Source organism: Lycorma delicatula, chromosome 13, assembly GCF_047948215.1.
Source record: "Lycorma delicatula isolate Av1 chromosome 13, ASM4794821v1, whole genome shotgun sequence".
NCBI classification, from domain to species: domain Eukaryota; kingdom Metazoa; phylum Arthropoda; class Insecta; order Hemiptera; family Fulgoridae; genus Lycorma; species Lycorma delicatula.
This window is the reverse complement of record NC_134467.1, coordinates 37,473,496-37,496,525: the sequence shown is the minus strand read 5'-3', so window position 1 is coordinate 37,496,525 and position 23,030 is coordinate 37,473,496. Positions and strand designations below refer to the sequence as shown.

Genomic DNA, 23,030 nt, shown 5'->3' with positions numbered 1-23,030 from the left:
AGATATAATATTATTATTAAATAAAAATCTAAGAAATTAGCTGAAGGGTGCTTTTAAACTATTTATAACGACAAATAAAATAACCAAATCGAATTAAAAACAAAACCGCTACAGAATTCTATGAAAATCTTTGCTAAAATGATATCTCCTAAAAAACAGCTCTATCATCAAAACAGAACTGTTTTCATATAACTCAACACAAATACTTCAAATAATGAGAAGAGGCATTATTATTCTTCAATTACTATTCCAAACAGTTTACATATAATATTATTTATATTTTAAATAATTAATACAGACTTTTATCAAATCTATCTTTTATTTTAAAATTAAATGTGTTTTTGTGATGCCGTTCTGATCAAGGTTTTACGACGGTTTTCCTTGATCCATCCAGGCAAATGCTGGTGAAGTTCCTTTTTTCTATCCAATCCTATACGTTTTATAATGTACCGATCAGATTAAGATTTATTTATTTACTTATAATAAATAGCTCTGCCAACACAGAACTTTACTACTGCCTAATCTACATTTAAAGAAGCCTGTTCCGGTAATTATTTTGAATTCAGTAAAAAAGCAAATTCATTTGAGCATATAACAGTTCATTCATTTAACCAACCGGGTTGGTCTAATGATGAACTCACCAACGCAAATCAGCTGATTTCAAAGTCAAGGGCTATAAGGATCAAATCCTAGTAAAGGCAGTTATTTTTATATGGATTTGAATATTAGATTGTGGATACTGATGTTCTTTGGTAGTTGGATTTAAATTAATCACACATCTCAGAAATGGTTGACCTGAGACTGTACAAGACTACACTTCATTTACATTCATACACATCAATCTCTTTAGTAATACCTTATGGTGGTTCCAGAAGCTAAACAGAAAAAATAAAGGTTTATCTATGAGTACAAAATCCATTTCTCACAATTCACTTTTTCCCATGTCCTTGACCCTTTTTCTAAAGGATGTTTTTTGGCTTTTAACTAGATACCTATTAGTTTACACTAAGGAGATGGTGGAAATGTTTAGAGGTGATACATGTCTGATTTAATTATAACTGTAGTTCCACAGTCCTAACTAAACTTTACTTCCTGTCCAGTGGCTGCAGAGAAAGCCCAACTTTGGCTTAGGCAGTGATCAGGTAAAATCACCTCTCCGAACAAAATGAAATATAAAAGACCACCCCACAGACAGCATGGTTTATAAAGCCTTACAAAATTATACAAAAATTTTAATTTGTAGTAAATGACGTAATAAATTAACATAAAATACATGATCTAAACAAACTTCTAGCAAATAAACAATGTAAGTCATTCCAGATTAACAGTTATAACACATATGTAATAATCTGGGTACAAATTGTTTTTATGGCATAAAATAACACACAACTATAATCCTCAGTTCAGTTTAGTATGTATTGCAAGGGATTATTATTATGCTTGAAAATGAGTGATATTAAGAACACTAGGATGTCAGATCATCTACAATCATTAAAATAGTACATATATCAAGAAATTATATGTATCAAAACAATTACCATACGTTTCATAAGAATTACAAATAAAAAACATAAAAGAAAATACAATTTTGAGTTCTAATGCACAAAGGGGAACGCTTTGTTTTGTCAGAAAACTTACAATCATATTCTAACAAAAAAAATTATATAAAAAAACAACCAAATAATTAACTAATTTGAAAATACACGCATTCTATTTCTAAAGGCAGTTCATTTCATTTATAGCTGGTGCAAAGAGCTGTAATTGAGCAAACCATCAATGAAATGGTCTAAGCAAGCAACAGCTGAAGATAAGTATATAAACACCATTCTTGATTGGGAGAATTAAGACTACATAAGAGTTATGCATACCAGTATTACAGTTAAAACAATACTTTTTCAAAATAATTTGTAATAATTTTATCATTATGGATGGAAATGAAGGCATGTTAATCAATATATAAAAATATTGCTGAGTACATGCTTACAAAACTGTGAATATCAATAGAATTCGCAAATAGATAAATTTCCTACAAACAAATTATTTCCAACAGATCCATTAGTAAAATAATAGATGCCATCAAACCAAGGTTTAAAGAAGAATTGCTCTTTTAAGTTAAATAATGAAGAGTATATTGTATGATCATACTTGAAGCAGTTAGATTCTATCATTTCAAAGTAAACCATGTACATATGTGTATAACTGTAATGGGCAACAAGAGCAGTATATGTATAAAAAAAATTATAAGGTTGTGGGTAAATGCAAATAACAAACAAATACCATTCAAATATTGTCAACAGATTTTCAACATCAGCCACTGTCATAGACAACTTGTTCACAGAGATCTTCTATGACAGAGTTTTGGCTGCTGTCAGCCAACCAGTTACATAAATGTTGGAAAACAATTTAATTAAATAAATAACTTTTGGAAATTATACAACATAAATAAAAGAAAAAAAAAATGACCTCTCAATAATGTAAAAATAGTACCTAACTTTACTTTTAGAAAGCAGATATGTTATGAATTCTAACCAATTTTTTTAGAAAAATAAAAAACAGGGCAATTCCAAGGTCAACTTAAAAAAATGGGAAGAAACAATTTCCATGGTTAAAATATTAATTTACTATATAAATCTAACGAGAAAAAAATATAAAAATTTTTTTATGAAGTCATATTAACTTTCAGTTTGAACTTCTTGCTTCCGGCAAAACAACGTAATAAAATCAGCTTATATTATACTATAAAGTTTGACACACATAATACACTAATAAATAATAACCAAAAGCAACATTTTCAACATCCAATAAATTCTTGTATAATCATGAACTGAATTTAAGAAATGGTTAGGGTGTGGTTACTGTAAAGATTTGTATTTCCATATTATAAAGTTGTAGGTTTCACTTCATAAAATACTAAAATTAAAAAAACATAAAGTAAATATTATTGTAAAAGATAAAATATTCACCAAAATAAAGACATCCCAAGAATACATCACAAAATAAAGAGTTTTGAAGTAAAAAATCTGATTGCTTTAAAATAAAAATGTAGCTAAAAATTAATACAAAACCTACACACCATACTAATAATTAAATCAACTATCTAAAGTTAAAACAACAAATTTATTAAAAGTGAAATGTGCAAAGAAAAACACAATTCAGAAGTGAACACATAATTTAAAAAAATGTGTATAAATTAAAAAAAGGTAGTAGGGGACAGAGTACTGGAACAATAGAACTATTATGTGTCATATATAATACATACACACACACACACACACACAAACACATGCATTAAATCATCCACAGAAATGCATAGTAATAAAATAAAATATGGAAGTCTGATAAAACAAAAAAATCTTGCCATATAATACAATAAGGTAACTTAACACTGTGGTAAAATAACATTTATAAAATCTCTGCAATGTAATGCTTCAAACAATTCAAAAATAATTTTATTACAATGCATCTAATCAAATAAAGATACAATATAGAAAAATTATACACTACGATGAAAAAAAATCATAGACAACGCCTATCAAGTGATACAGCCAGATCATCTATTTACGTTTTTATTTTTTTTATCCTACGAGGTACTAATATTTTAGAAATTAAAAAAATATATTACTTTAAAGAACTACCTATGTTATAAATAAAAAATAGAAATACAAGATATTAATAATGTTACATGAAGGCATTTCAAAAAATCCTTTTTAACACCTTACAAATCTTAGTTAAATAATAATTCAAACATCTGCGAAAAGACAAAACATTTAACAGAAATAATTAATAATTAAACGTGGAAGAGAAAATTATATCAATTCGTAAAAACACGCCCATAAAGCATTTAACTTAGTTGTATAAAATATAGTGATCATAAGAATAAATGTAGGCAGACGATTTTCTAAGTATGAATTTAACAGATAAGAAAATCGAATAATATGTGACTTCACGTAGATAAAAAATATTTTAAATTCTGAATACTATTACGTAATCGAATTAAAATAGTTTTCAGTACTTACAGTCACTTTGTAGTTGACTTTCCTTGATACGGAATTTTCCATTCTCACAGCCATGTTGAACGATTAATAAAGTTGAAAAAAATAAACATTTGTCGAAATACCAGATATATTTTAAGTCAAATCGCGTAACATAAACGATTATTAATCGATTATATATAATAAATACAAACGACACTACAAAATCACAGATATAAAAACATAAAAATGACACACCACAAATTATACCGTACACGTCAAGACGAGAAAAATGACAACTTCAGCATACGTCAAATTACAGGAAAAACTCAAAAAAAAAACACCGACAGGCACACGAAAGAAAGACTGGCACTTATGTTAATAACACTGAATTAAAACTACAAAACTTGATAGCGTAAGTTTTCAAAATTAATAAGTTTTTATAATTGTTTTTACAGCTACAACTAAACACTACGATAATTTGACGGACTACACAAACAGTACACTAAACGATCGGCCACTCCCCACGTACAGCCATATTGCCAATGCCGGTCTGTTGTAGTTACAAATGCCGCCGTTAGATAGCGAAACCATACAGAGTTAAATGAGACATCGACATCGCCCACTGCAAAATTCTATTCATTCAGCAAAATTATTTTAATGAAATCTTAAATCAACGTACCGTAATATTTTTTCCCATTACAAAAAAAAGAAATAAAATAAAAATACAAACTTTTTATAATTTTTTTTTTTTTTTTTGACATACCGGTACTGTAACTTTTTTCTGACAAGAACTACTGTAGTCAAAATAAGTTAATTTGCAAAAAAAAGTTGATCTACTAATTATCATCGGTCATTCTCAAAAGCAAAGTTTTATGACCGCTATATAAAACCACTTCCAGTAAAAAAAAAAAAAAAGATAGAATTAGTTTTTTTGCCATTTTTTCATATCAACCCTTAATAATTTCAACTGTTTTCTAAACCATGTGTTGTTTTCGAAAAAAGAAGACTTTAAATTAAACTTAATTTCAAAATGTAAGTATGGTATTTTTTATTTTTGAGAAAAAAAAAGACCCAATAAATAAAATAATATTCGTAAACTGTCATGATATAAAAAATATTAATACATATTTCTATTTAACCTGACATATATTATTCTACTACGCACAAATCGACTTCTCTTATTAAAAAGCGATATATTTAATAGTAAGACGAATCTTACATCAAATTATATTACAGTTTTATGCTAAACGTAAGAACAATTTTTTTTACTTTCTTAATGACTTCCTGGAATAAAAAAAATGTTGAAATAAATAAAAAAAAAAACAATTTTAATACATAAAAAACTTCGAATTGAATAAAAATGATTCACAATATTTTTCATAAAAATAATTGATGTATTTTTTTTTTTTATATTTGTAATCAGATTTTATATTTTATTATCTTTTCTATAAATTTTCGCGTGAAAAATTATTTCCCAATTCAAAATTTATCCTACTCTTATAAAGTTACAATGTTATAGGGTTTTTATTTATTGCGATAATTATTATCTTTATGATCTAAACAAATAAATTGGGAAAAACAAAAACATTACGTCAATACAAGTAATTACTGATGTGAATTTTCCCTTAGAATATATTATTAAATTTATATTCTTCTCAAGCTAAAAGATATCGCGGAGGAATATGACATGAGAATTTATAGCGTGTAAAAAAAAGATACCTGGCTGAGATTTGAACCCGGAACCTTCAAGATGTAAAATCATGACTTTAAAACTACCCCACGATGGGAGTTACCGTTATACAGGTACGGTATCTCAATAATAGTATTTTAAATTACGCGCCATTTCTGAACTATAAAATTCTAAACCGATATATTCAGTACGTTTCTTAATGAGACAAACGCTATTAGAAGTGCCACGTTACACGTTATAAAAATGTTTATTTCTTGTAAAAATTTATTTAAAAAATTGGGAATGTTTGGTTAAAACTATGAAAAAATTATATATTCATTTCGCTACACGCAATGTCGATCCCAACTGTTGAAAAGTTAATTAAAAAATCTGATGTGCGTCCAAATTACTTCCTTGTACGCCTATTAAATTACATATACATTTTTTTTTTTTTTTTAAATGAAAAGTAAGTAAAATTTTATTTCATTAACTTCGGATATTTTTCATATTACTGAGTTATTATTTATCGTAATTTTTTTTACAATCAGAAGTTAATAATTATTAATAAATCAATATATTTAAATTTTAAAAAAACGAGATAAAGTCTGATTCGAACCGACGTGCCTTTCTGTTGTAAAACCCAAACACATTGTATTTCATTAATTAAAATTTCATTTGACTATAACTCTGAAACCAATGAAAATAAGTACCACTTATGTTATATCGTTGAAAAGCGCTCAATAAGGACTTTTTACTAAAGATAAGAAAAATCCAAATTTATTTTGGATTTTGGGCTTTTTTGGACACTTTTGGTTGGGTCGATTCCAATAAAAAACGAACATGCACAACTAGATGTTACAACAGTCCTAAATCCAAAATTTCAACGTCCTAATCGTTTTTGAGTAATGCTAGAGATATATACGTACAGATGTCACGCCGAAACTAGTCAAAATGGATTCAGGGATGGTCAAAATCTTTAATGAAATTTGAAAACTGAAGTTTTTCGCGATCACAATACTTCGTACAAGGAAGTAAAAATTTGAGATATGTATTCCTTTTCTCTGTTTAGCCACCAGAACGATCGTAAGGTATTACTTCAGAGGATGATATGTATGAATGTAAATGAAGTGTAGTCTTGTACAGTCTCAGATCGAACATTTCTAAGATGTGTGGTTAATTGAAACCCAACCACCAAAGAACACCGGTATCCACGATCTAGTATTCAAATCGATGTAAAAATAACTAAGACTTGAACGCTGGAACTCTCGATTTCCAAATCAGCTGATTTGGGAAGACGCGTTCACCACTAGACCAACCCGGTGGGTTTACCAACATAACATCTCTGTTTTTCCTGTTTAGCCTCCAGGAAGTACCGTTCAGGTATTACTTCAGAGGATGATATGTATGATTGTAAATGAAATGTAGTCTTGTACGGTCTCAGTTCGACCATTCTTGAGATGTGTGGTTAATTGAAACCCAACCACCAATGAACACCGGTATCCACGATCTAGTATTCAAATCTGTATAAAAAAACTGACTTTACTAGGAATTGAACGCTGGAACTCTCGACTTCCAAATCAGCTGATTTGGGAAGACGCGTTCATCACTAGACCAACCCGGTGAGTTTTTTTAATATATCACTGGTAACAGAATAACAAACCTAAGTTACAGTAATTGTTTGAAATTCCCACCTTCACAATATAAACATGACTCTGTCCGACGTAAAATATTTCCGTTGCTTTTCTGTAACATTTCAGGATGGATTCGTATAAATTCAATAGTATTTCGTATTTTAATCAGTAACTGTACTTTAGTATTAATTTTTTATCGATATATTATTGTTTTCATATATATAAATATTATAAGATCACCTCATTGCATCTCCAAAAACAGCGTTCCAGGAGCAGCCCCTATGTTACCGGTTGATAGTGGTCTAGCCTCACACGAGTTGCTCGCATACCTCACCATTCTAGCCTCACACGCAGTCCCCACGGAAAGCCCATTATTGTTAAACAGAAATTCTTTTAAAATTTATTTAATATTATTTTATTTTTCTATTATTTTTTAAAAATATTATTCATTCGATTGATTCGAATCGTTCAGTTCAAACCCAGCTCACACAATGATTCTCACAGTTCACAGTTTATTAATTCAATTCATTACAGTTTGTACTTCAAACGGCAAATCTATCTCCCCACCATAAAACACACACACACACACACACACACACACACACACACATATATATATATATATATATATATATATATATAGAGAGAGAGAGAGAGAGAGAGAGAGAGAGATGAAATATATAAAAAATCCCTCTTTCAGCAAACCGGAAGGCGGAGATAGATTTCACCGGTGCTAAGTAAGGGATAAAAAAGATTTCCACCTTAAAGTTAAGAAAAACTTTAAATTTACTCAATATGACAATGGTTGCATGTGAAAAAAGTTTAGCATACGACAAGTCCCATCTTCTTACAACTCCACCAACGCTTTGATCATCCCTTGCCGTAAAGGTTGGTCATATCACAAATTGTTAAAGACAAAAGTTTTAGGTAATGTTTAGAGGACTAACGACCACTTTAAAACGATTCGAATTACTGTGCTTATTAAGGGAAGTATGATTTTTTTTGTCTTCGAAAACCCATTTTTTCCACCTCCTAGGTCAATGGTTGGTGATATCAAAAAACTTTACTTAGATAGGTTTAGGCCCTTATCCAAAGAATAGTAGGAACTTTAACCGAATTCGATATTTTACTTAATAAAAGTTATAGCGATGTTTTGGTTTTTCAAAAAAGCCCTCCCATTTCCACCGTGGTCCGATTTTGCCCATTAACGAACTCAATCGAAATTTTGGATCGTTATATTTTATGTATCAATTTGAATGTTATTGGCGCAAAATTAAAGCAGTTATCGTGTCCACAAGAAAGTGCATGCATATATCTAAACGTTTGAATTTACGTTTTAATTTTTTTTTTTGTGGTTATGGGATCTGGGGGATGTGAAATACGAAGATATGTCGAAATTTTCCAGAAGTCGAATTTTGGTACCAATTACAATAGGTAGTTTTCTTATGAAAATCTATCTAAAACCTTTTTTAGTTATGCCAGAAATCCATAAGTAAAAATTTGGCTACGATTGATCGAGTAGTCTTCTGGTTTATCTCGAACAAACACCCTCAACCTGTTTATATAATAGCATAGAATACAAAATAAAATTTCAGAAATACATTTAAAAGAAAACCCCTCATTAAAACGTTAAACAACGGATTGGAATGCAATTAAATCCGTCTTAAATTCACTAAATTAATAATAGACAAAACTTGAAAAAACTAGATCCGAGATTAAAAATAACCCTTTTAAAACCAAGCCCGATTAGACTGATCCAGCAGCAAGGGACTCTGTCCAGGTTCTGCGATAAAGTAGGGAGTAATAAACTCCTGCCAACTTTGCATTCCATTCCATTCCATAAAACGTTAAAAAATAACTCCTTTTAAACCTTTAACATTCACCGCCCTCTCAGATTTCTTAAATTACTATCTACTCAGAATAGGAAATCCGATAAAAAACAAATCCTCGTTTAATATCGCAGATTACATATAACATTTACCGCCCTCTAAAGATTACTTCAGTAACTATCTACTAAGAATAGGAAAGCGAATAAAAAGTAAACCAATCACAACACACATTCCCTCTTCAATATCACAGGTTACACTAATATTTCGTATTTTTTTTTTTTTTTTTTAGTGCCCTACATATAAAAAAATTATTTTTAATAAATTTATACGTATACTCTATTTTAGATACCAAGTTATTGTCAATGAATATTAAACGTTTAATGTGACAACAATAGTTCGTAACAACCATTGAAAACTTAGAATAGACCCGCATTCCAATCAATTAAAAATCACCCTCAAAGTGTAATAATTTTTTTTTTAATAATATAACACAAATTATACTAATATATTTAACACAATTTAAAAACATTTTAGCTAAGATACTTGGATGTAATAGCTATTACAATAAAACAGGAACATAATTTAATTAATGAAGACCTAAGTTTGACCCACCATTTACAACGTAAAATGTTTTCATATTAAACCTTGCTACTTATATATCCTCTTTACTTATTGTATATACAGAGTGATTCAGGAGGATAGAGTAATACTTTGACAACTCATTCTAGAAGCTAAAAATAAGAAAAAACTTCATATAAACATAGGTCTGAAAACGCTTCGTTAGCGAGTTATACAGGATGAAGGATTTTGTCCGAGTTTCAGTTCCTCCGGGTAAATTAAGATTTTCGGAAATTCTGGGAAGGTCAATTAAGGGACAAATTCGATTTTTTCTTATGGTTTTTGAGCTGGGAAATCGAAAAAAAAATAGGTCCCAGTGTATATCTGTCTTAGTTTCCAAAATATCCCATATAAAACGCCAAAAATAAGGTCAAAAAACACATTTTTTTACGTATGACGTACAATAACGTTTAAATTGGCAATAAATCATACATTTTTTAAACATAAAATGTAGAGAACTTAATTATAAGAAAATTGATGTAAATAATGTCAACAGAAAACCAATAAAATTTTAAACATGTCGACTTTTATTAGCAACAAAACAGATTAATTTTTAACAGATTGAAAAATAGTTTTCGTTATGTACAGTAGAAAATAACTGGAGGAAGAAAGAATACTTATTGTTTTTTTTATGATAATGATAAAATGCTGCTTACAAGTAGCATTTCATGTGGTTTATAACTTTCAAAAATGTCACCGTTGTGTTCAATGCACTTTTCTACGCGTTGTTCTAGATTTTGTGTTGCCAGTCTAACGGTATCTTTGCGTTCCTTGATTATAACTGCAGCGTTGAGAATGCGAGCAATCAGTTCATCGCGTGTGTCTACTTTTTGCTTGTAAACCTCATTTTTCAACCATCCCCACAAACAATAATCCAACGGAGTGTGTGTCCGCTAAAGACCAAAAAACGAATGGACTGATTTACGAAAAAAAAGGGGTGGAAGAGGGGAAATGGAAAACGGGGGAAAAGGTGGAAAGACAAAAGGGGAAAACGGGTAAGGATAAAAAGGAAACTTGGAGAGGGGTGAGGGAGAAGGGTGAAAGGAAGAGGTTAGAAAGGGAAAGGAGAATAAGTGAAAGGTAAAATTTGTGAAGTTCAGTTTTTTAATTTTTTTTTCAAATTTTCAATTGTGTTCATTTAAACTCTTTCTCCCCCACTCTCTCAATCTCTCTCTCTCTCTCTCTCTCTCTCTATATATATATATATATATATATATATATAGTAGAAGCATTGCCGGGTCTATTAGTATCTACTAAATTAACGGTAAATTATATGTTACTAGATATATTTTTTGATTAAGATTTGATATCCTAACCGAGAAAGTTAAATACTGAAACAATAATACAATAAATATTATTTTTTTACCACATTTCAATAGAATTTGTAGAAATCGCTAATTCGTCCGTTCAGATATTATAAGGATGTGTCATGGGGAGATGTTATTCTTTTGACAGAAATCAAAACTATATTAGAAGAATATTGAACACTAAGGAACTGTTGATAGAAGTTAAAGTTAGAAATACGTAAAAGAAAAAAGGTAATAAATAAAGACAGATAAAACAATAATAAAGGAATAGATAAATGATAAGGATACAATTTATTGTATCCTATATGGAAAATTTTCTTGTTTAAATGCTATTTACAAATGATCAACAAACTAATGTACACATTAAAAGCAGATTGGCATAAGCAAGCGAAAACATCAAAGCAAAAATGAAATCTCCTAGTATCAAATACAGATTTAAGAGTTAGGAAAATATTTACGTGGAATTAAGCCCTTTAAATGAATGAGTCGATAACGTAGACTGGAATAAAATGTTCAGCATTTAAAAAAAAATTAGGGTTCAAATACAGAGGTAGAAGAACAATTGCTAACATTTACAGGAACCAAACAGCAACAGTAACAATTAAAGAACATAAGAAAGAAGCCGTAATAAGAAAGGGAGTCTGACAAGGATGTTCCCTATCCCCGTTACTTTTTAATCTTTACATAGGACTAGCAGTTAATGATGTTAAAGAACAATTTAGATTCGGAGTAACAGTACAAGGTGAAAAGATAAAGATGCTATGATTTGCTGATGATATAGTAATTCTAGCTGAGAGTAAAAAGGATTTAGAAGAAACAATGAACGGCATAGATGAACGCAAGAACTATCGCATGAAAATAAACAAGAACAAAACAAAAGTAATGAAATGTAGTAGAAATAACAATGATGGACCACTGAATGTGAAAATAGTTGGAGAAAAGATTATGGAGGTAGAAGAATTTTGTTATTTGGGAAGTAGAATTACTAAAGATGGACGAAGCAGGAGCGATATAAAATGCCGAATAGCACAAGCTAAACGAGCCTTCAGTAAGAAATATAATTTGTTTACATCAAAAATTAATTTAAATGTCAGGAAAAGATTTTTGAAAGTGTTTGTTTGGAGCATCGCTTTATATGGAAGTGAAACTTGGACGATCGGAGTATCTGAGAAGAAAAGATTAGAAGCTTTTGAAATGTGGTGCTATAGGAGAATGTTAAAAATCAGATGGGTGGATAAAATGACAAATGAAGAGGTATTACGGCAAATAGATGAAGAATGAAGCATTTGGAAAAATATAGTTAAAGAGACAGACATATAGGCCACATATTAAGGCATCCTGGAATAGTCGCTTTAATATTGGAAGGACAGGTAGAAGGGAAAAATTGTGTAGGCAGGCCACGTTTGGAATATGTAAAACAAATTGTTAGGGATGTAGGATGTAGAGGGTATACTGAAATGAAACGTCTAGCACTAGATAGGGAATCTTGGAGAGCTGCATCAAACCAGTCAAATGACTGAAGACAAAAAAAAAAATGAATGAGGCATGTACATTGGTTTGCTCGGCATTTCTCCCGCCACCACCCCATTCGGTCGCTCTAAAGCATAAGACCTAATGTATGTGTCACAAACGGCTACTGAGCCTCGAAACAGTTTAGCGACAGTGTCCTAAATAGTTCCTAGAGCTTACCTTACAGCGTGAGCGGAATAAGTCAGGTGCCATACACCACCGGCTTACATGTCCCAACCGCTCACTTGTCATATATTTACTAAAACGGGTAGACGCACCCCGTCAACTACTAAAAATATATTTTACATCCATAAATTAAAATTTACTTCGTCTACACAGCAATTCGCTGCCACGCCTACGTCGATGAATGCCAGCAAGTACCTGTCCATCATATTAAAGCGCTTGGAGCCTTAATTGGCTGATGGTAAGCCATATACAGGTCATTCACGGGAACCGGATGTTTTTGAAGTGAGTTGTACTCGGGCGTTCGTGGTGGGAGGGGTACGTGGCTGGTGTCTGACGTTTCCTTTGTTCATAGCTTTACATTTCAGTCGTTGAGATGGAGCCGTAGACGCTAGACCAACGCATGTACGCGTATGACAGTTTTGTGCGAAATGACGAATCCGTAACTGCTGTTCAGCGAGATTTCCGCCGTCAGTTTAATATCCATCGTAATGCAAGTGTCCCTTCTCGTAACACAATATTGCGACGGGTAAACAACCTTCGAACAAGCGGTTCAATATTGAAGAAAAAACCACCGGGTCCCCGACGAACTGCTAGCACTCCGGAGAACATCGAACGAGTAAGGGAAGCCATTGTCAGAAGCCCACGACGCTCTATTCAGAGGCATTCAACAGCGCTTCAAATGAGCACAAGTACGGTAAGACGAATTCTGCATACAGACCTGCATTTCCATCCTTACGAGATAGCCGTCGTGCAGCGGTTAAACGAGCAAGATTTCACGCAGCGATTACAATTTTGTCGACAAATGCTTACCGTTTTTGAAGAAAATGAAAATTTGTTATCGTTAATGAGTGACGAAGCCCATTATCATCTGAATGGCTTCGTCAATAAACAAAATTGCCGGTATCGGGCAGAAAGAAACCCGCATCGGCTTCACGAGAGACCACTTCATAGCCCAAAGCTGACTGTCTGGTGTGCAATAGGAAAGGTCGGTGTTATTGGACCGTATTTTTTTGAAGAAAATGACGCTGCCGTAACTGTAACAGCCGATCGTTACATTGCGATGTTGAATAAGTTTTTCATCCCTGAGTTACGAAACCGGGGAATCGATTTTCAAAATGTGTTATTCCACCAGGATAGAGCTACAGCGAGGGCAAGGATGGCTGTTCTCCGTAACTTGTTTCCGGGACGGATCGTTTCCAGATTCAGCGACATTCCTTGGCCCCCTAGGTCCCCCGACTTGAGTAGTTGTGAATTTTTTCTGTGGGGTTTTCTGAAATCGCGTGTGTACGGCGATAAACCGCGCACATTGGAGGACCTAAAGATCGCAATTCGTCATCGCGTCACCCAGATTGATGCAGACATGCTGCAAAGAATTGAGGCCAGTTACCGTGAAAGGCTACAACAATGTATTGCCCAAAATGGACATCACTTGCCGGACATAATTTTTCGTTCTAAGTAAGTACAAATGCTTTGATTTAACAAGTGTTTCAGTACCAATAAAACTTTTTTAAAGTAAATATTCAATTTTTTATGATTATTTTAAAAACATCCGGTTCCCGTGAATGATCCTGTATATCTCTAGGTAGTCTTCCCATAGCAGTGCGGTAGGAGGCTTTCCTTAAGTAAATTACATCAAGGAACTCCCACACGGTCCGTTAATGCGGCTCTCGTCGCTTGTGAATGGCCAATTTTCCCCGACCTCTAAGTTCCAGGGTGGCCCGGTCTCAGGCCCCTCCCAAAAGCAGGGCAGTCTAACATCAGGTGTTCATTTGACTGGACCTCCCCGCTGACGTACAGCTCATCAGCTGCCAGGCTGAACCGAAACAGATATTGGTTTAAATTAACGTGGTGGATGAGCATCTGAGCATCCGATGCCCTTAAAAACGAGCTCGAGGCATTCCGTCCCCCCATGAGGCATGGAAATTATATTAGGAAAAAACAGAAATGAAATGAATTTCCCGATCTTTGTGGTACAGTCTTTGAAAATAAAAATTTGGCCTTTCATTCGCAATTTTTGTTTTCCTCCCATTAAAATATCATTTTTTTTTTTAAAATTCATCTAAAATGACGTCTAAAATTTTAAACAAAAGAAACAAATTTTTAATATTAATAATATTACATAAAACAAATTCAAGGTTAAGATGTTTTAATGTTTATTTACTATACATATAAAACTTCTGCATAAAAGCAAAAAAAAAAAAACATATTTTATGTAAGACACCAAGATTTATAGCTTTCCTGATAATTTAAATACAATGGACAAACCTAATTAACATTTTTAATTATTATTACATCATTAAATTTTATTCTTAATAATTATTATTTATTAATTAATATCAATCATTAACTTCCACAAAACATCACGTGCTTAAACAAAATTTTTATAAGAATTTAAATAATTATAATAATTATTATTTTATATATTTATATAAATAGACATCTTAAAAGAATTTGATTTTATATAATAGACACTTTATTACCTTCAAAAAATTCTACACATGTTAAATAATAAAAGTTGATATACCCATGAAAACGAACAGTAAATTGAGTTAAAAATAATCTAATCAAAGGAGTACCTCAAGTTCATCACAAGGTGCCTATGTTATTCCAATTAATCATTGAAATTGGATATTTTTCACCCCCCCAAAAAATTACAACAAAAAAAGCACAGCTTATCCTCTTAAAGAACAAGTTGTTAATCAATCATTTTCTATCGATTTTAATTCACAGGATATCCTAAAAAGAAGAGAAACTTTCAGGACATGTTCTACTGGTGAAAATAATGAAAAAAACCTTCATATAAATAACAGGTGATTCAAAGAAACGGGAAATATTAAAAATTAAATAACGTTAATGAAAAATTTATTTTATAAAATGAATTTTATTTCATGTAATTGTACAAATGTTGCCAATTTAGGATACATACATTTTAGTTTATTTTTTAAAGATGATATCTTGCAGGTGACCTCCTCTTCTACGTAAACACTCACGAAGTCTCTTCGTTAAATTGTTCATGGTTTGACGTAACATCTCAACTGGAATTTCCGCAATTGCCTCTCGGATCTTTGCCTTCAGTTCATCCGTTGTAGCAGGTCTACTGTGGAACACTTTGCTTTTAAGGTAACCCCACATAAAGTAATCGCAAGCCGAGAGATCAGGCGATCTAGGAGGCCAGCTGATGTCACCGTTTCGTGAAATGAAACGTTGTCCAAACAATCGGCGTACAGCTGCCATCGATATTCGTGCAGTATGTGACGTTACTCCGTCTTTTTGAAACCAGGCTGTGTTAAGAATCGGTGGAAATCTCTTTTTTTTTCCACAACAAAGGTTTCAAGCACGGCTACGTAACGAGCCGACGTCACTGTAATCGCAAGACCGTTGTCATCCACAAAAAAATAAGGCCCTATAACACCGTAAGATGACATAGCACACCACACGGTCGCTTTCTGGCTGTGCAACGGACGCTGGTGTAGCCGCGTAGGATTTTCTTGTGCCCAGTATCTGAAATTTTGCTCGTTAATAAATCCACTGGGGTGGAAATGCGCTTCGTCTGACATCCATAGTTCGTGAACAAAGTCTTCGTTACCGTTTATCTTCTGAAGCATTACATTACAGAATTGTGTTCGCACAACTCCATCGTTCGGTTTCAGTTCCTGGACGATCTGCAACTTGTACGGATGGTATTGCAAGTCATTCACTAACATTCTTCGAACACTTGAACTATGCAATCGTAAAGATGCTGAGAGACGACGGATTGACCGATGTGGACTTCGTGTGACAGCATCTTGTAAAGCTTGAACATTCTGTGGTGTACGGACGGTTCGCTCACGGCCAGAAGGTTTCTTTTTCATTTCCGAACCGGTTTCCTCAAAATTAGATATCCGTGTTTTAATTGCATGTGCTGATGGAACACGGTCGTACCGTCCCAGATTAAAATGACGGCGAAATTCTCTACCCGCTCTCTCCACACTGTCATTGTTTTTGTAAAACGCTTTGATAGCAAATGCACGTTGCGTACCACTCCAAGGATCCATGACAACTAAATGGCAGGTTAGGTTAGAGAGGCTGGCGCCACTTATCAAGTGGTACCAATCGCCCACGGCTACCAACACAACTTTCAAAATTTCCCGTTTCTTATCACTCTGTTTAAATTTGAAAACGCTTTACGGCTACCGAAAAAATTTCAGCTCTTCTAATAAAAAGAAGCCGTACTATAATTTTTGGGACCAAAATTAAGGACTAAAATTGGTGGTTTCTGATGTAATTGGACGAGACCTACCATGTTCTTTATGAGTGTTTGAAATACGAGTTAATGAGTACGGAGACCATCCGTCGACTTGATCTTATCGGGTCGGCGTTGAATCTCCGTGTAAACTAGAGGCCAGGCCGAATGGGCAATAATGGAGAGTTTTGTAGTGAACTTAGCAAAGGAAAGGAATGCTGAGGTGATCTAGAACTCTGCTTGGATTTCTCTTTTATTCTATTTTTGTTGATGTTTTGATTTATAAATTAAGTTTTTGTTGTTGTTCTTGTCCTTTTGTTTTATTTCGTTTCAATGTTACTGTGTTGTTATTGTTCCACGTAATATTTTTATGTTTTGTGTTGTGTGTTGAACTCACTTTTGCCTTCTACGTATAGGTAGTTCAATTCCTTTGTTGGTTACGTATATTAAGTCTTGCTTAAGACTTGATGAGCTGTATGAGATTGTTATGAGTTCAATAATTAGTAGTACACCTCTGGAAATGTCACTTCGTGACATTCGCATCGGTGGCATCCTGACCGAGGCGAACTGGAATATGTCAAAAGCCGAGGTTTCGAAGATGACCTTCGGTAAAGCCCATAACGGACCTTCGGTAAGCTCGGAACGCAGTTGTTGGCGTAGGTTGTCTTCCCTATGAGGTCAAGATGATGTAATTTAAGCTGTTAATAGGATAAAACAGATTCCAGAACTGTTACTCCAGTAGTTTTTAAGATATCTGACGTAAAACACAAAATTCGGCGTCGACACCGAAACGTGTCTTAAAAGGGACGTCATTTTGTAAATCTGGAGAACATTCAAAAGACTCTGACCGACCAGTTAAAAGCCCTACCAGTTGAAGCCTTCCAGCGCTGCTACCAGAAGTGGGAACAACGACTCCGCCGGCGTATAGCTGCCCAAGGGAACTACTTTGAAGGGGATAATATTGTTGTTTGAAAAAAATAAAAACTTTGGTAAGTAAAAAGCCAGTCTCCTTACTTACACCTCGTATTTTATCCTATTTACCGCTCAAATTACATCAGAAACCACCACTTACTTACATAATTTGAGTTCCAAAAATTATAATAAGACTTCTTTTTATTAGAAGAGCTGAAATCCGGGTGAATTCTTTCGCTAGCCGTAATTCGAAAACAAAGCTTTTCCAGAGCTATGTTGATATTAATTGTTTTCATTATTTTCACCGGTAGAACATGTCGTAAAAGTTTCTTCGTGGGACACCCTGTATATCAGGTTGAAAAAAAATATTTTCCTTTACATAACAAATGCTAACGAAGAACTAATGTTATTTTTTTCAAGATACAACATGGTTAAGATCCATTCTGAAGTTTTTTTGTCAAACCGAACGTTTCTGATTCGATCGTTGGAGATTTTCATATCCTTAAAAAAATAGTAAGAATATATTCCAGGTGGGAAATGGTATCGTTTTGACATTATAATAAGAATTGCACATCGAGCAATATACAAATCATACCGAACCTTAATTCTCGTTATAGTTTACTTTTATCATCCTTTTCTACTGGAATACGCCCCGATATCTAGATAATTAACCGACTGATTAACAATTTGATGTGTAAAATAGTAACCTTGTAGATTAGGTAATGGATAAAATTGTAACCTTGTAGATGAGGAATATTATCGTAACTTCAACAACAATCTGAAATTATGTTCGCACAAGTACACTTCTTTATAACACTTAACCTTGTTAAAAACTTGCAGCAAAACAAATCATAACAGTATGAGATTCAAATCAAATTTTATTTAGCGCAATACATATGAGAAAAAACACCTTTTTTTTCTTGTAACAAAAAAATCTGAAATGAAAACCACATGACTTCCTTGTACACCTTTTACATTACACATACACGTTTTCTGCTTCACTTAAACTTAAACTTTTTGCTTCATTTGAAAGTGAGATACTACGATCTTCCAATTCTTTAGTGGACAGTAATACAATTGCATTATGGTGGACACCACACTGCATTAAACTTTTTTGTGGTGTACGCATCGGCCTTTTATATTAGTTTATATATTAATTATGTTTCACGTCGCTCAAGTAGTTATGTGGTGTAAGTGAGAACATCTCGGATCCGTAACCAAACACACATCGGTTCGATGCGAATTCACATATAAAATATTTTTTTTAACTTTTTTTTAAATTTAAATACAGGGTTATCATAAAAGAATGGTGCGGTTTTGAACATGGCTTAAATTAAAACAGAATTACTTACAGTTTATGTTTTTTTATTTTTCAAATTTGTCGTCGCAAACATTTTTATACATAATTAATAAATTTCAATATGCGCGCCCTTAGTCACTCGACAAATTTCCAAACGATACTCAACTTCTCTCCAAACATTAGTTAACATTTCTTCGTTAATGGTTGTCATTGCTTCATTAATCCTGTTTTTTAAGCGGTTTAAGTCGCGAATTTTTTTTTTTTTTTAAACAACGCTTTTGATGTATCCCACAAGAAAAAATCGCAAGGTATCAGGTCTGAACTCCTTGGAAGCCAAAGTATGGAGCCTTGCCGGCCTATCCATCGATTTCCAAATTTTTCGTTCAAAGCGCCCGTGACCAATTCATTGAAGTGCGGGAGAGCACCATCTAGTTGGAAATGAAGTCGATGAATGTTTTCGAGTACATCCGTCTGAGGAAAGCAATAATCGGTTAACATGTCAAGATACACAACTTCATTAGTTGTTTTTTCAGCAAAGAAGAAAGGCCCTATTACACGATTTTTCATCATACCACACCAAATGTTAACTTTAGGCGAATCACGTTGTTTCTCAATAATTGCGTGCCCCATATTCGTGAACTGTGTCTGTTAACGCATGGAATGTAGCTTCGTCTGTAAAAATTATATCGTCAAAAATGATTCGTTTTCACTTATTCCGTCCGACATTTCAACAGCGAAATTGTAACGTTTTACACCATCATCGGGTTTCAATTCCTGCAGTATCTGGATTTTATAAACGAGTAATTTCAGTTTTTTATGTAAAACTTTGTGAACTGTTGATTTTAGAATACCTAATTCGACGCTTCGACGGGGGATAACATCCCAAGACTTCTAATTGCAGATTGTCTAATTAGTTCAACCGTTTCGTCCGGTACACTTGGTCTGCCGGTTGATTTCTGTTTCTTAACCGATCCGGTTTCTTCGAATCGTTTGAACCAACGTGTTATGTTATTTTTGTGCGGTCGATCTCTTCCGAATTCACGTCGAAACGCACGTTGAACTAAAATTACGGATTTTAATTCAGCCATCAATAAAACACACTTTGCTTTGTTTTTATCCGAGAACATAGTAACTCGGTAAACTCACCGCAACAACAATACAAGAACTGACGTTATCGTTACAACTGCTGATAAACAAACTTTTGGGTTGGAAACTTTCAGGGATACCGATATAACATCTAGAAATTTCCCTACAATCTTCCTATGAATTACTGAAACCGCACCATTCTTTTATGATAACCCTGTATATTGTTTTATTAATAATTATTAATCTCGGTAAACATTTTTTAATTAAGATGAAAAGTACATCGAATTTTATTTCACAATAACTTTGATTTTTTTTTTCAGATCAGATCCAATAAACTGCACCAAAAGAAACATATGGATCAATAAAATTGATGACGACCTAAAACACCAGAGACTAAATTCAACTGACACAAAACTAGTCCGGAAACAATGGAAAAATATAGTTCACAATACTCGTTTTCTATGGGCACCCACAAACATTTACTGGCTCCGAGCTCAACATCACCCATACGTTTGTTAAGAGATCAAAAAAGAACATGTTTACCATCATGTTCAATGTTTCTTTATTATAGTAAAAATGCTATTTCGCTAACGCCTGTTGCACTACTTGCTTTCCGAGAAATTTGTTAAGGTTATAAATACGTTGATTATATGTTTCGGAACTACTCAAGGGGTTTCCCTTTATTTGTTTCACGACAGAATCACTCATTGTTAAATCCCGATTTACACAAAACCAAAGGGTAAATTAAAATGAATGGAAATAACACTGAATAAAATTGTTTCGTACCGTAATGAGTAACACGATAACAGAAACTGGAATAATTTCTTTCACTCAACTGATTAATGGTGTATTACAAATGATGTTATCGTTCTTAAAGTTATGAAGACTCCACAAAAATTTTAATTGCTTATCAACGGCATACGACGGAGCCAGACAAATGATACCTTACAGTGCATTATTTTCCACGTAAAACAATAATTGTATTTGCACGAGGAACTCGCAGAATGATTCAGCCTAAACTACTGAATCCACCGGGTTGGTCTAGTGGTGAACGCGTCTTCGCAAATCAGCTGATTTTGAAGTCGAGAGTTCTAAGGTTCAAATCCTAGTAAAGGCAGTTCCTTTTATACGAATTTGAATACGACCATTTCTGAGATGTGTGGTTTAATTGAAGTCCAATCACTAAAGAACACCGGTATCCACGATCTAGTATTCAAATCCGTATAAAAGTAACTGCCTTTACTAGGACTTGAACGCTGGAACTCTCTACTTCCAAATCAGCTGATTTGGGAAGACGCGTTCTTCACTAGACCAATCCTGTGGGTACATTGTGATAAACTTTCTTTCTCCTGTTTAACCTCCGGTAATTACTGTTCAGAAAATACTTCAGAGGATGATATGTATGAGTGTAAATGAAGTGTAGTCTTGTACAGTCTCAGTTCGACCATTCCTGAGATGTGTGGTTTTATTGAAGTCCAACCACCAAAGAACACCGGTATCCAAGATCTAGTATTCAAATCCGTATAAAAGTAACTGCCTTTACTAGGAGTTGAACGCTGGAACTCTCTACTTCCAAATCAGCTGATTTGGGAAGACGCGTTCACCGCTCGATCAACCCGGTGGGTTGGCAAATAGTTTCCGTCCGTATTACCTCGTACTTAGGGCATAAGTAAAGAACATGATAGGTATCGTCCAACTGCCTACACGATGAGCACATACCGGAATCCACCAGGACGAGTCTCTTCAATCTGTCTCTGAAACCGCCAAGCCCAGAAATAAATTGGTCACGTAGTTGTTACGGTGCACCCAAGAGGCGCCCCGCAAACCAACAACATCTGGAAAGAGATCATGCGTATAACGGGCAGTTTCTATTTCATTCCATCTGGCCTGCTTCAAAGCACTGCCACGTCGTTCAATTTCTCCCACTTTCTCTTTAGTCAACTCACCGGACATCTTAGTAATATAACATTGTTGCTTCTTAGATACAATCAAATCTATCAGTTTCACGTTTGCAATTAGAAAATACACGCAGTGTAAGATTGAAATAATCAACTGTATCGACCAGTAAACAACCAGAGATATTACTATACAAAGATAATACAGACTGGAATATAATTACGACTTTGAGAGATAAGATAAATATTATTAATTTAATATTGTATACTATTACTTAATCCACAAATAATTTACACAACCAAAATGAAAATTAAGGAATATATCCCCTTTCGAAATTAAGATTCAAACATTCTTTTAATTTTTGATAATTCGATTCCCGATTAAACGAATTATATTTTAATATTGATAACTCTCAATAAAATTTTCAGCATTTTAAAAAATATTATGGTTCAAATACAGAGATAGAAGAACAATTGCTAACATGTACAGGAACCAAACAGCAACAGTAATAAGTGAAGAACATAAGAAAGAAGCCGTAATAAGAAAGGGAGCCCGACAAGGATGTTCCCTATCACCGTTTCTTTTTAATCTTTACATAGAACTAGCAGTTAATGATGTTAAAGAACGATTTAGATCCGGAGTAACAGTACAAGGTGAAAAGATAAAAAGATAAAGATGCTACGATTTACTGATGATATAATAATTCTAGCCAAGAGTAAAAAGGATTTAGAAGAAACAATGAACGGCATAGATGAAGTCCTACGCAAGAACTATCGCGTGAAATTAAACAAGAACAAAACAAAAGTAATGAAATGTAGTAGAAATAACAAAGATGGACCACTGAATGTGAAAGTAGGAGGAGAAAAGATTATGGAGGTAGAAGAATTTTCT

The 23,030-nt window shown here is 33.3% G+C and overlaps 1 protein-coding gene across 6 annotated transcripts in view; it reads right to left on the bottom strand.

Moving 5' to 3' along the window:
* Positions 1-23,030, bottom strand: part of shep (RNA binding motif single stranded interacting protein alan shepard) — a 312,235-nt gene that overhangs the window by 210,532 nt on the left and 78,673 nt on the right. Inside the window, exon 1 of one of the 6 annotated variants that reach the window (XM_075381473.1) lies at positions 4,017-4,491. The exons of the other annotated variants lie outside the window; for them this stretch is intronic. Within the exon in view, the coding sequence (XP_075237588.1) occupies positions 4,017-4,070 (54 nt within the window). The 5' untranslated portion in view covers positions 4,071-4,491. Of the gene's footprint in view, positions 1-4,016; positions 4,492-23,030 lie in introns of those variants that run through there. 6 annotated transcript variants of the gene reach the window in all.